The 14,288-nt window shown below is 31.7% G+C and overlaps 1 protein-coding gene and 1 long non-coding RNA gene across 2 annotated transcripts; both read left to right on the plus strand.

The window, feature by feature from the left end:
• Positions 1-4,196: 4,196 nt before the first annotated feature.
• Positions 4,197-6,760, plus strand: LOC131618288 (uncharacterized). The gene is made up of 2 exons (XR_009288788.1): positions 4,197-4,297; positions 6,478-6,760. It is a non-coding gene; the product is annotated as an uncharacterized LOC131618288 (long non-coding RNA).
• Positions 6,761-10,164: 3,404 nt separating this feature from the next.
• Positions 10,165-12,200, plus strand: LOC131618289 (probable WRKY transcription factor 41). The gene is made up of 3 exons (XM_058889544.1): positions 10,165-10,619; positions 10,725-10,853; positions 11,340-12,200. Exons 1-3 carry the CDS (start codon positions 10,288-10,290, stop codon positions 11,926-11,928), a joined length of 1,050 nt encoding a protein of 349 aa, XP_058745527.1. The 5' UTR covers positions 10,165-10,287; the 3' UTR covers positions 11,929-12,200.
• Positions 12,201-14,288: the final 2,088 nt, after the last annotated feature.

A 14,288-nucleotide genomic window follows, 5' to 3' on the forward strand; every position in this document is an offset into this window, starting at 1 on the left:
ATTGAATCGGAAAGCGGTGAAACATTGGGTTCACATTGCGGTACCACATGCATAGCGTCACATATCTTGCATTGAGTCACATTAGAATTATGCGATAATTGATTATGTGAAGTTAATGTAGTTGTGATGTGTGTATGAGCTTGATAATTGAAATGAGTAATGTTTGAATGCATATTTGATTAAATGTGTGAATATGTGATCATTATGGTTGTGTGCGTAATTGAGAATATAATATTGGAATTGAAATATTATACTCTTTATACTTGTTGTATACTTGATAACATGTGAAATATCGATCGATTATTATTATCTACATGATTATACATAGTGTGATTAATTACTTGAAATGTTAATTTAACCATTGTATCTTATTATACTTCCTTCATAATGATTCGTATTCTCACCCTTCTGTTTTAATGTTGCCCTCGTTTGGCGACATGCAGGTTCTGGAGTTAGTAGTTCGCGTGTGATCTTAGTCGGAGTTTCTTCTGAGTTTTTGGAGATTAAGTAGTAAGTCGATGCTCTGGTCATGTAACACTGGGTAGACTAGTTATTTGAACTCATGTTTCTATTCGGTTATGCATTACGCTTGATTTGAGAACCTGTTATGTTATTACTTGTTGTTTGATAGGCTCTTAAGCCAAATATTCCGAATTATGTTTTAATTTATGTTGATATGATTATTGAGACTTGATCATGGTATGGGACATGGATCATTTTATGAAACACATGAGTATTAGTAGTTTTCGCTGTGAATGCATATTCTAGATAAAGTATGATTAATTGAGAAGTGTTATTTGAAATGACCAGGTGTATCATATATTGTAAGTAAATGCTGTCAGTTTTTAAAGGCTTTTTAGTTTTTGAAAAGTCGATGTGATGCCCTTTTGAATTATATGCATGCTTATTCTCTGATTATATGCTTATTTATTTTGGGGTATAAAAGGGGTGTTACATTAGTGGTATCAGAGCCTGGTTGACCAGTTGGTCAAGGTTATTAATGTCTTTTATCCTGCTGTATTTGATTCGTGTATCTGACACGATCGATACTGTTTTGCCTGGATGTTTGGTTGTTTAGGACGATGGATGCGGGAAGGAGTGTTGACATTAATGTTGAGGCAATGATGAGGTGGACTGGTGCGATTGGACAAGAGCTACAAGAGAATGTCGGTTAAGGAGGAGAGGATGTGTTCCGTGCTTTTGGAGACTTTCAAAGGTGAAACCCGCCGATCTTTGAAGGAGGGTATGGACCAGACAAAGCGCATGCATGGATGAGAGAAATTGAGAAGATCTTTCAAGTCGTGAGTTGCACTGATGTTCAAAAGGTACAGTTTGGTACTCACACGCTTACAAAAGAAGCTGACGTTCGGTGGAGTAATACTGTGTGGAGATTTGAAATAGAAGGTATTGAAGTTGCTTGGACTCTTTTCCGTGATGCATTTTTGGGAAACTATTTTCCAGAAGATGTGCGTGGAAAGAAAGAAGTGAGGTTTCTACAGTTGAAACGAGGAGGAGAACAATTCCGTGAGAAATCGTATGATGACATGAGGGAACAATCTGGTCTTGGCAAGAAGCCAAGTGGGGGAGAAGCTTCTAATCCAATTAAGTGCTACAGGCGTGGCGAGACGGGTCACAAAACTGTTGATTGTGGAGTTGGTTCGAGTAGGATTTGCTACAGTTGTGGTAAGCAAGGACACAATTGTGCCATGTGCAATAAGTCAAAGAAGGATCAAGCGAAAGGAAAAGTGTTTGCGTTGTCTGGTGCTGAGACTACTTCTAAGGATAAGTTAATTTGAGGTGTGTGTTTATTATTGATAATGGTGCAACGCATTATTTCATTCTTTGGATTGTGTTATAAGATTGGACCTTGTTTTACCTGTCATGCATAGAAGTATAGTTATTGATACAACTGTTGTGGCCTTGTTTCTACTTTTTTTACGTGTTTGAATTATCCGTTGAGCATCTTTGGTAGATATTTTGAGAATTCATTTAGGTTGTTTTTCGTTAGACCAAGTTGATAAATTTTGGTATGAATTGTTTGGAGTTGAATCAAGTAATTGTAACTTTAAGGGGAGATTGTGGATCTCGGTGCTGTAAGTGACTTCGAGTGCAAGTTCTGAAGGAACACTATTATAGTTCAATAACGATGGTTTATGTTTCATTATGATTGTCGACTGTCTATTGACAAATTGAGGACCTGATCACCCTTAATCTATTGTTGATAGGAGGCGATATCGTAATGAACGAGATAGACTTGTCTTACTAACTTAGTAGCGTGTAAATCGACTAAGGAGAAGTTGAAGAGTAGATTTGAGGAATTGTTTGAGAAGAGGTTCATTGTCTGAGTGTATAGTCATAGAGTTACCACTGTTCGTCGAGTAAGAAGAAAGAAGGTTTTATGAGGTAATGTTTCTTGAGGATATTTGATTCAAAGAGCGACGATGATCATGTTTAACATTTAAGGATTGTGTTATCGGTGCTGAAAGAGAAGAAGGTTATGTAAAGCTTTCTGAATGTGAGTTTTGGTTGGAAGAAGTGAATTTTCTTGGATATGGGATTTCAAGTTGAGGTGTGTTGATGCAGATATCGATAAGTGGTAGCTTATGCTTCAAGGTAAGTTAAAGTTCATAAGGGGAATTATTCGATGTATGTATTGGATTTGTTTGCCTTTGTGTTTGTTTTGGAATGTAAGAGGCATTGTTTGTGTGGATCAAGGTTTGATGTGTGGAGTGATCACAAGAGTTGAATATGAGGTAAACAAGACGAGTAGAATTTCGAAGGATTTTAATCTTTGGTTTGAATTACCATCCTGGAAAAGTGAAGGTTGTGGCTGATGCATTGAGTAGGAAATAATTTTATAAGTCATGTTGAGGATTCAAGAATTAGAAATCGTTGGAACGATTTAGAGGGTTGAGTTTGGTTGTGAAGCGGCGTCTTTGTGTGTTAAGTTGGTATGTTGAAGCCTACTTGGAATATTTTGACAAGATTTGAGAAGGTTAGAAATTGGATTTTTTTCAATTGGTTGACAAGATGATATTGATTAATCAAGGAAAAAGTAGTAACTTTTGGATTGTCGAGAATGGTGTTATGAGATGTTGTGATCGAGTTTGTATTCCTGATGGTTAGAATTCAGACAAAGAGAACTTTGGATGAAGGGTATCGTAATGGTTGAGTATACGTCATGATGCTACTAAAATGTATCAAGATTTGAGGAAAATGTTTAGTGGTAAAGTATGAAGAGGGATATAACGGAATTGTGTATTTGAGTTGGACTTGTCAGAAACCGTTTAGTTGGTGCAACCGTTATTCTATTCGAGTAGAAGTGAGATAGTATCTCTATGGATTTTGTTTCGGGTTGCTGAGAACATCGAGTAATTGTGGATAGGTTGACGGGATGCGCTTATTTTATTCCAGTGAGGATGGATTATCGGATGGAGAGACTTGCTAAGTTTGACATCGAGAGAACGGTGTGTTTGCATGGTATTTCATTCGAGTATTGGAGTGACATCCTTGGAAGCTTGTATGGTTGAAGATGTGGAACATTTTGTATTGGTATGAATCGGGAGATAGTAAGCGTGGTTTCGGTGTCGAAATGGTTGTGTCAATTGAATTTTCGAGGACGAAAATATTCTAAGTGGGGGAGAGTTGTAAGATCCCAATTTTTATTAATATTTTTATTAATTATATTAGTAATTATATTATTTGGTGTTTTTAATAATTATTTTCTTAATTTAGTCATTTCTGATGTTTATTGAAATTTTCACATTTTGGGATGATTTAGTCGGTATTAGTTCGGGATAGCGGATCAATATTTAATCGAAGATTTTAATATTTTTAGTATTAGAAATATTAATGAGTTAATATTTAGCGTTTTGGGAATTTTTCGAGTAATTAAGATTAGACCGAAAATATGAGACATTGAGTTATTAGAGGATTTTATCCGTATTTATTTTATTATATTATTTTATTTTACTTGGTGTGTTAAATAATTATTTAATTGTTATGAGATATAATAATTAATTGAATTAATTAATTTTGTGTATAATTGTGTTTATTGGGTTTAATGGGTTAATTAAGTTATTAGGGATATATAATTAATTGGGCCTAAGTAGTAGAAATAAAATATGAAATTGATTTGTGGGTTAAGCCCATTAAAAATAGAGATAGTAAGGAAAATAGGGTTTTAGAGGTTATAACTCATTTGGGGAAAAAGAAGAAAAAAGGAGGCTAGAGGAGAAAGAGGAGAAGAGAAGAGGATTTGGGGAGAAACTAGAAGATTGAAGGAGATTGATTCAAGGTAAGGGGGAGAATCCCTATTATTATGGGTTAGTATAATTGGGTCAATGGATAGAAACATGTTTAAGTTAAAATCCCTAATTTTTATAGTTTTGACATTGTTAGGTTTTGATGAGTAATCCTTGATATGTGATGAATCATTATGTTTGAAATTGATATATTGAAGCCTTATTTTAGTATGTAGTACACTTAAGAATGAAAGGAAGAATAAGAAAGTAGCAGTCCTGTAGCGACATTCTTCTTTTCTTTGAAACAGTAGCGACATTGTTTCTTTTCTCATGTAGATAAATTGCTACTATATATTACTTCACATGAGCTATGATATACACATTGGTTCATTATGATATATGCTTAAATAATGTAGCAGCAAGAAAAGTTTACTAATATAATATTTAGTGATTATGAAAAATCTTCACATGTTGTTTAAATAATTTTGATACTTTTAGAATCTTAAAAGATTTTATGCTACTTCATTTTCAATTCTATCATGAGTGTACTAGTATAAAATTATACTGTCTTGGTTTAACTGGAACAAGTACTGTAGCTTCACTTCTAAAATTATATATATAATAGAAATTGGAAATGAACCTTTATAAATTGAAATACAATAGAAACAGTCCCGTTTGATCGAATAGCCGAATTAAGCGGTATAATTAATTGTCCGGAATTTAATGAAAATTTACATGATAGCTAAGTTTAATCAGTAGATTAACGTGGTGGTGTTATTTTGTTGAAAATTGTAATTTTTACAAATCGACCGAAATTGTGTTTTATTTAAATATTCTTTATAAATAAATTATAACAATTTAATAGAATTGTCAATAGAGTTGTTAGAGTTGTCAATAGAGTTGTTAGAGTTGAAAAATAAGTTGTCAGAGTTGTTTTGAGTTATTAAGAGTCATACTTTTAATTGTTTTGTGTAATTTTGACATGTTTAGAGTTGTCAGTGTATGATGTCAGTGTTGCCTTTTTGTTGAAACTTTAACAATTCATATCTTTTGAACTGTAACTCCGTTTGAGTCTCCGTTCGAAGCGTTAGAAAGCTAGCGCGATATTCTTTTCAATAAAAATGGTCATGAGCAATAGAATGCTAGAAATTGGAAATGGAGTAGAAATAGAAGTGAATTAAATTAATATAGTATGATTATTAATTGGTTGATTAAATTAATAGTTGAATTAATTTCAATGTGTTTAATTGATTGGAATATAATTTGGAATTAGATCAACTATTCGGTTTGTTGGTAAATTACGATATTTTGAGAATTTATCTGTAATTGGGTTTTTGGCTCGAATATTTATGTTGAGAATAATATATTGTCATGCCAATGATGTTATTTTGATAATGTGTATATTCATATATATGTGATAAATGTGAATTGACATGAGATAGTATACTAGTGTTAATTGGATTTTGTGAATCGTAATTGATTAATTGACCTTTTTATATGTGAATGATATGTATGTGTTGAGAATGTTATGTACAATATTGTGGATAATTCATAGAGTGAATTATTGGAATATGCTAAATATTAAGATGGTAGAGATGATCTTAATTGCATATGTTTGATTAACATTGTACATACATTCATATCATGGTGTGCCTTGAAACAAAGGTGGTTTGCTTTGAAACAAAAGCGAGGCTTCGATTCTAGAGTGAATCGGAAGCGGTAAACTATATGTTTACATTTTGGTGGGCTTTGGTCTTGTCCGGATCGGAAGCGTGGCTTGGATTCTAGATATTGAATCGGAAAGCGGTGAAACATTGGGTTCACATTGCGGTACCACATGCATAGCGTCACATATCTTGCATTGAGTCACATTAGAATTATGCGATAATTGATTATGTGAAGTTGATGTAGTTGTGATGTGTGTATGAGCTTGATAATTGAAATGAGTAATGTTTGAATGCATATTTGATTAAATGTGTGAATATGTGATCATTATGGTTGTGTGCGTAATTGAGAATATAATATTGGAATTGAAATATTATACTCTTTATACTTGTTGTATACTTGATAACATGTGAAATATCGATCGATTATTATTATCTACATGATTATACATAGTGTGATTAATTACTTGAAATGTTAATTTAACCATTGTATCTTATTATACTTCCTTCATAATGATTCGTATTCTCACCCTTCTGTTTTAATGTTGCCCTCGTTTGGCGACATGCAGGTTCTGGAGTTAGTAGTTCGCGTGTGATCTTAGTCGGAGTTTCTTCTGAGTTTTTGGAGATTAGGTAGTAAGTCGATGCTCTGGTCATGTAACACTGGGTAGACTAGTTATTTGAACTCATGTTTCTATTCGGTTATGCATTACGCTTGATTTGAGAACCTGTTATGTTATTACTTGTTGTTTGATAGGCTCTTAAGCCAAATATTCCGAATTATGTTTTAATTTATGTTGATATGATTATTGAGACTTGATCATGGTATGGGACATGGATCATTTTATGAAACACATGAGTATTAGTAGTTTTCGCTGTGAATGCATATTCTAGATAAAGTATGATTAATTGAGAAGTGTTATTTGAAATGACCAGGTGTATCATATATTGTAAGTAAATGCTGTCGGTTTTTAAAGGCTTTTTAGTTTTTGAAAAATCGATGTGACGCCCTTTTGAATTATATGCATGCTTATTCTCTGATTATATGCTTATTAATTTTGGGGTATAAAAGGGGTGTTACATAAAGGACCAAATACATAAATAAATAAAATAAAGTACAAGGGAAAGAGGATAAAGTCCTTAAGCATTAAGGGCAGCATCAACAAGTTACTGTCTTAAAGGGCCCTAGTCTCCCTCAACAACCTTGTTGGTGGCCGCCATCTCCATCGAGAAAGAATCCCTCCCATGCTTAATTTCTAGGTCTTGGGTGGCCTCGGGATAAATTTCATCCACCAATCGCTCATCTAATACAACCTTGAAGAATTCTAGAGATAGGACCATCCATTCTCGCCTCCTTGTGATCAACATTTAGAGACTGGAGAAGAAAATTCTAATCCTTGACTGTTTTCATAAGCAAGCCAACATCGGCTTCAGTGGATGAGAGCTTATTACAATGAGTTTTGCAAAGGCTCTCCATAGTTTTTTCTTCTCCAAGAGGTAATATTGTTGCTCCTTCACCACCTCCAACTATTCTTCAAGGGAAGATATCATATCATTGGCTGAGGTCAACAATGTGTGATTGACCTCTTTGGTTTCTTTCATCTTGATAAACTCGCCTTTCAGCTCATTTTACCTTTGGTTGGAGGAATTTGAACCCTCAAAGAGAACTCTCCCTAGAATAACGCTCCTCGTCAAGTATGTTCCTAAAAGCCGCACTATCTTATAAGCACCCATGGTCTTTTCTTTCTCAACACTCTTAACTGTGTTGAGGAGATCATAGAGGAAAGTTAGCCTGTCAAATTTCCTACCCTATAATTTAAACTCTCATTCGTCTTGGGCGGAGGAAGAGGCCCTTTTTGAGGTATACTACCCTCTTTTTCTCACATCAGTCCATCCATCTCTAAGTCAATTAAATGGGTGGCACCAGAGTCTACGAGCGATTTCCCCAAATATGCTTTGTTTTTCTTTGTTGGGTGAGACTTGGATCCCTCCTGGGCGGAACTGGTAGAAAGTTTCATAGAAACAACTATGACCATGCCCCCTTATCCATATTTTCCTTTTCCTTGGTGCCCTTGTTTGGAAACTAGTAGTGTCACTCAGGTGCACGAGTTGAGTCTCGCCTTAACGGGATTTCACCTTTGCCATTGTCGTCTTTCTCTCAACCATCAAAACTTGAGTCATCCTAAATGCAAAATGACAAGGAATAATAAAAAACAAAAATAGACAAGAAAGGCGAGAAGACCAAACAAAGGTGGTGAAAACACATTACCCAAAAACTCCAACAATTTGGGATAGTCGATCTCGTATCGAAATAGGTCTCGTGCCCACTTAAACTCTTCCAGAAAGTCAATCTCTTCTTTCCCTGTTTCACTCAACCTACTTGGTTCATAATCCATAGTCATGACGGGCTCACCAATCAAACAAAGAGGAAATTGGTGAGGCCCATCTTCCTGATAAATAACCTTAGGGAAATGGGCACTTCCTCTGACCCGAACACATTTATCCTTTTAGCCTTTTCTAGTTTGAAGTGTACGGAGGAAGCCGTGCCCGATTATGAATGATGCTCAGAGACAACATCCACCCTTGGCCACGCCTTTAGTTTTGTATGAAAAAAAGATGCAGGTGGTGGGGGAGATATGAAGACCCCAACAAATCACCTAAAATCCTCGAGCAAAAACTTGACTATTAGAATGCAATTAAAAAGAAGCAACATGAAATATGCTCAAATTTAAATCCACCCCAAAATCATCAATGATCCCACATAAAATTTCATCTTTATTTGTCGCTTTAGAAAATATAAATAAATTTTTTTATTAATACATTTATTCATTAAACTTCAATTCAATAAACTATTTTATTAAATATAAATGATAAAAACATCAAAAGAAACTCAATTTATTGTTATAATCTAACATAATATAAAATGAAGATACTTATTAGTTTAAGGACCACAAGAGTAGTAGTAGTAGTAGTTGCTCCTAAGGAAAGGGATATGTTCCTATATGATTGAGGTTCGTGGGACTAGGAATGCATTGAGCACAAAACAAAACCATTGACCAACCCTATAGAGCCGCCTAGCACAACAAATATCAATCCATGTTTGGTGATAAAAAATGGCCAAAAATATTTATTAGTCCTGTCAATTTTTTTTTTAAAAAAAACTTTGTTAATTATTATTAAGATTTTATCTTTGTTTGCTAATTAACTAAAAAGTGATACGTATGTTAATTGTTAACTACATTCTAATTATTATAATGCCTCTTGGCTTTTAATCGAATATTAATCAAACACACATGTGTATCATCAACAAGACATTATTTTATTCATTCATTCTAGAACTCATAACTATATAGAGAAAATATATATTCTAGAACTCATAGTTCCCCACCTTTGCGTTGTTAATTAGAGACTCTCATTTTAATAGCTATCAACATCAACTAAGCAAAGTGTTGTATTTTATTCGAGACTTTCCTTGTCTTTAAGTCCCATTCATTCAAAAACATTATCTCAACCAAAAAATTTGGAGAGACTAAAAATATATTTAGAGTCTGTTTACAATTTAAAAAATATTAATAGTAATTATATATCTTTAAAAATAAATTTTATAATAAAAATCATTTCAAATTCATTTGCTTTATATTAAAATAGCACTTTTAATATTTAACAACTCTAGATATTCATTGTTCAAAAATTTAACATGATAAAAGGTGCATATTTTTTCAAAAAAAAAACTCCTAAAAATAATTTTTATTATTTTAAAAATGTCACAAAAAATATTTAAAACGATTTTATTAAAAAAACCAATTAAATATAATTTTAATATAATTTAAAAAAACAAATCTTTTAATTTTTTTATAAAAAATGTAGCATTTTAAGTTATTATTTTTTACAAAAGAGCTCTTAATCTATATCCTAATATATGAGAATCAACCTAGAATTTTCAACCCTTGTTCCTCGTTGTTGCTCACTACCATCATGGTAGAGTATAGTAGCACCAATGTGTCCTTTTTTTTTTCTTGACCCATTCAATGGCCTAAAATATTGAGGCTCAAGGTTTTCACATTAGAAATAGTCAATAATTTCAATATAAATTTCATGGTTTGTTCACTTTTTTCCTTTCTAAAAACACACAAAATTAATATGAATATACACCATAGTCTTTTAGCCAAAAAAACAAGGACCCACATGGTAGAAAAACACACTCATCACCCTTTCCTTCTCTTTTCTTCATAATAAATACCACCTTCCTCTCACCTTCATTTTTGAGCATACCCTTCACATAATCACTTATAATCTCCTCCTCAATTCAACACTTCCTCAACAATTTCATTTCAATTTCAAAAAAAAAAAACTATATTTTTTACCAACAAATTTCAAAAATGGAAGTGATTAAGTATGAACAAATTGGTGTCATTGGGGAACTAAGGCAAGGTGAGGAGCTAGCAAAGCAACTTTATGGTCAAATTTTCTCTTCATCTTCTTCATCAACATCATCACCATCATCATCAAGTTCATCATCACATGAAGCAAATGAAGTTTTACTTGATAAAATACTTTTGTCAATTGAGAAAGCAATCACCATGGTGAAAGATAATGTGGGAAATTTTAAGACAAAAAATGTCAACATAATTGATTCTCATTGTTCAAATGGAAGTCCTAAAAGTGAGGTTCAAGATTCAGATTTCAAGCAAAAACATGTCTCCAAGAAAAGGTATTGTCTTAATTAAGTTAGACATTAATTTATTGTCTTTTAAAGGTTTTCATTATTTCATAAGAATTTTCTTTATGTGATTCTTTGAATTTTTTTGGGATGTAGAAAAACTATTCCTAAGTGGACAGAACAAGTGAAGGTGTATTTAGAATCAGCTTCTGAGGGGTCTATGGAGGATGGTTATAGCTGGAGAAAGTATGGACAAAAGGATATTCTTGGAGCTAAGTTTCCAAGGTAAGAATCAGATATAATTGAGGGTGCAAGTTTAAACTGTTTAGCGTATGTTTAATTAAAATTTTCGATGAATTTGATTAAATTACGACGGTAAATTTTACCAAAATTACGGTGATTCATTGTAATTTTTGTTTTTCTCAAAGTTTTTATTTAAAAAATTTGAAAATTATAGGACTGTTTTTTTGGTATGCAAGTGGCCTTATCTTACTAAAATATTATTGACCAATCAAAAATAAAAAATTAAAGAAAGAAAAAAAATTAAATAACTAGATAAAAGCAAAGTTCTCCAAAGGACAAAGAAAGATTATATTCTGGTAGGTGCAATAATGTGTTATCACTATGCTGTGCTCAAAATAGAAAGGACATTGAAAAAGTTCAACAATTGTACCAACTACCAAGTTGCTATTTTTGTGTTTATCATTCATTCATGCACAAATATAATTTTTTATTTATTATTATTTGACAAATTGTGATTTGTATATGCAGAGGATATTACAGATGCACTCATAGAAATGCACAAGGTTGTTTAGCTACAAAGCAAGTGCAAAAATCAGAAGCAGATCCAATGGTATATGAGATAACCTACAAAGGAAGACACACATGTATCCAATCTAGTCATTTGAACAAACCACATTCATCAAAAAAGATGAAATTTGAACAAAACAATTCACAATTACCCAATCAAAAAATTCAACCACAAGAGGAAAAAATCCAACCAACAACCCAAGAGATAATTTCCACTTTTGACAACAAAGAGGATGTGTTTCCATCATTCAATTTTTCTTCTCCTACAATAGGATATGAAAATGAAGATAACAAGATATTTTTAGAGACATTGATTGAAAACAATTTCATGGAAAATGAAGACAACAACAATATATTCTCCGAGTCAAATGTTTTCACTTTGTCACTATTGGACTTGGATAATATTGGGCTAGGCCCAAGTGAATCTGACATGAGTGATATGATTTCAGGCCCGAATTCGATTGTGGATTCGTCGATAGATTTAGATATCTTTGATGATATGAACTTCGACATGGATTTTTCGAGCAACATTCAAGAATTTTACTATTGATCGATTGTCACATTTTGATATTTGTTTTATGTAAGTTTTGTAGATTAAGATTAGTATAATTGAAGAGAGTGAAGAGAGTTTAGTGTTCATGTTTTGTGTCTAGATATAAGAATAATGAAACTTCATTTTCTTGTTAGTCAAGATAGATTTTTGAGTACTTAGGATGTAAGGTAAAAATCTTGTCTTCTTTTTGTCCAAGCAAAGGAAGAATATGTGAAATAAATAGTTTTTGGTTTTGTCTCATATTTACTATAAAGTTTGTTATCAATGCATCATTTCATTAAAGAGAAGAGATCATAATTCCTATCTCTCTCATCTTTTTTAGATGCCGCTTTTGTAGAAAGATGATTATGGTAGTGTTTAGTTGTCTGTCGTTATCAAAATTGAATGCAAAATTAATTATTTTTTCATTATTCTTACACGAAAAATGGTTGAATAAAATAAAAATAAAAAAATCATTATAAGAAATATAAGAATAATTTTAACAAAAGAATAAAGTTTATATTTCTTTTGAAATATGTAAATAATGAAAACTAAAATTTTTGCAAATAATAAATATAATTTTATAAAATTATTGTCACTATATATTTGTCTATTTATTTTTTTCTAAATATGTAAATAATTTATTTATTGTTATAAATAATCATGAGTAATGAATATTTAATCTTTTGTCTCATAAACTTCTGCTGAATGTTAATCAATTTCTTTATTATGTATTTTCTCCGGTAATTGGTGGAAATAGTCTAGGCTAGCTAGGCTAGGTTTTAGAAGGTCCGAGTCTGACTTACGATAAACTTAGAAGGCGGTATGTCCTATGACCTATCATAGACTCAGTTTTTTTGGCATGATCTGAACTTTTTAAAAACATGGCCTCGCCTGAAAGCCTATTTAAAAGTTTGTATCTCATTAAAGTTTTCAATTAATCCATTTTACTTAAGACGCCTTATAGGTCGATATATATGCATATATATATAAGTCAACCTATTTAGCCTTTGTTCTAATATATATGCATACATGGGCTTACTTATTTAACATTTTTTCTAATATATATGCACACATGAGCCAACCTATTTAGCATATCTCTAATATATATGAAAATACAGGCCGACCTATAAGGTTTCATAGGCTTTTTTTAATAGCTTAAGCCTGACCTATTTAATAAAATAGACTTTTAAAAAAGCATAAGTCTGACCTCTCTATTAAATAGGTCTGGCTGGCCTCTCTATAAAATAGACTTTTAAAAAAGCATAAGTATGACCTCTCTAATATATATATTTGAGAAATTTATACCTTGTACAATCATATTATATTACTTTGATTTCTCTCTTGTTAAATTCAGGAAGAATTTAACATTAAAACATTTTTATATGGTTGTCCAAAATTGAATTTTAACACATCAAAGTGTTAATTTGTTCTTGATTAATTTCATAAAAATTTAATATTCAAGCATCTTTAAAGGATTACACGAAGAATAGTTTTTCTTGATCATTGTTTGTGGATATAGTTTGTGATATGGTTTTTGTAGAACTAAACTTTAATATTAAATTATCTCCAAAGGATTATTCAAAGAGTTGATTTTAACCGATTATTGTGTTTATCAATAATGGATGAATTCCAGAAGAATTCAACATTCAAGCATCCTTAAAAGGTTGCATCTATAATATTAACAAATCCCAGAAGGATAACATCTATAATATTAACGAATTCCATAAAGATTGCATCAATTATGTTAAAAATTAGCAAAATAATTACATTAATAATATTACTCAATTCCTGAAATTGCATCAAAAATAGTAAAGTATCCCAGAGGAATTTCACAAATGCGTAAATTGTTTTATCTTTATTCTTGTTTGAAGATATGTAGTATAGTTCTTGAAAAACAGATAAAAAATTACATCATCCCTGAAAGATTGTTTAAAAAAGCAATTTTTAATCATTTGTTATATCGTTCACTAAAAACTATATAGTTCACTAAAGGATTGCCCATATAATATATTTTTTATCGTCTATGGCGATTGAGCCACTGTTTCTGAAGAACTAATATTTTAATATCAAGATCTTTGAAGGATTATAATTTTTTTTTATCTTTGTTGATAGAGAATTCTAGTTGAGTTTTATAAGAACCATGTCATTGGACTATGATTGAAGTTTATAAGATCAGTTTAATATGCTACTGAGTAGCAAAATTAAGAATATATTTTCAACAATATCTTGAAAGATTACTCAGAATTGTGATTCCGTTTTTTATTGTTCATAAAATATTAAAGGTCACATTTTTTTGGAACAAAACTAAACCTTGATTAATTCAAAAAACCATCAATTACAAGGCGATCACTCGGATCCAGTCCTCAAAATGACAG

The sequence above is a fragment of the Vicia villosa genome, linkage group LG7, assembly GCF_029867415.1.
Source record: "Vicia villosa cultivar HV-30 ecotype Madison, WI linkage group LG7, Vvil1.0, whole genome shotgun sequence".
In the NCBI taxonomy this organism is placed as follows: domain Eukaryota; kingdom Viridiplantae; phylum Streptophyta; class Magnoliopsida; order Fabales; family Fabaceae; genus Vicia; species Vicia villosa.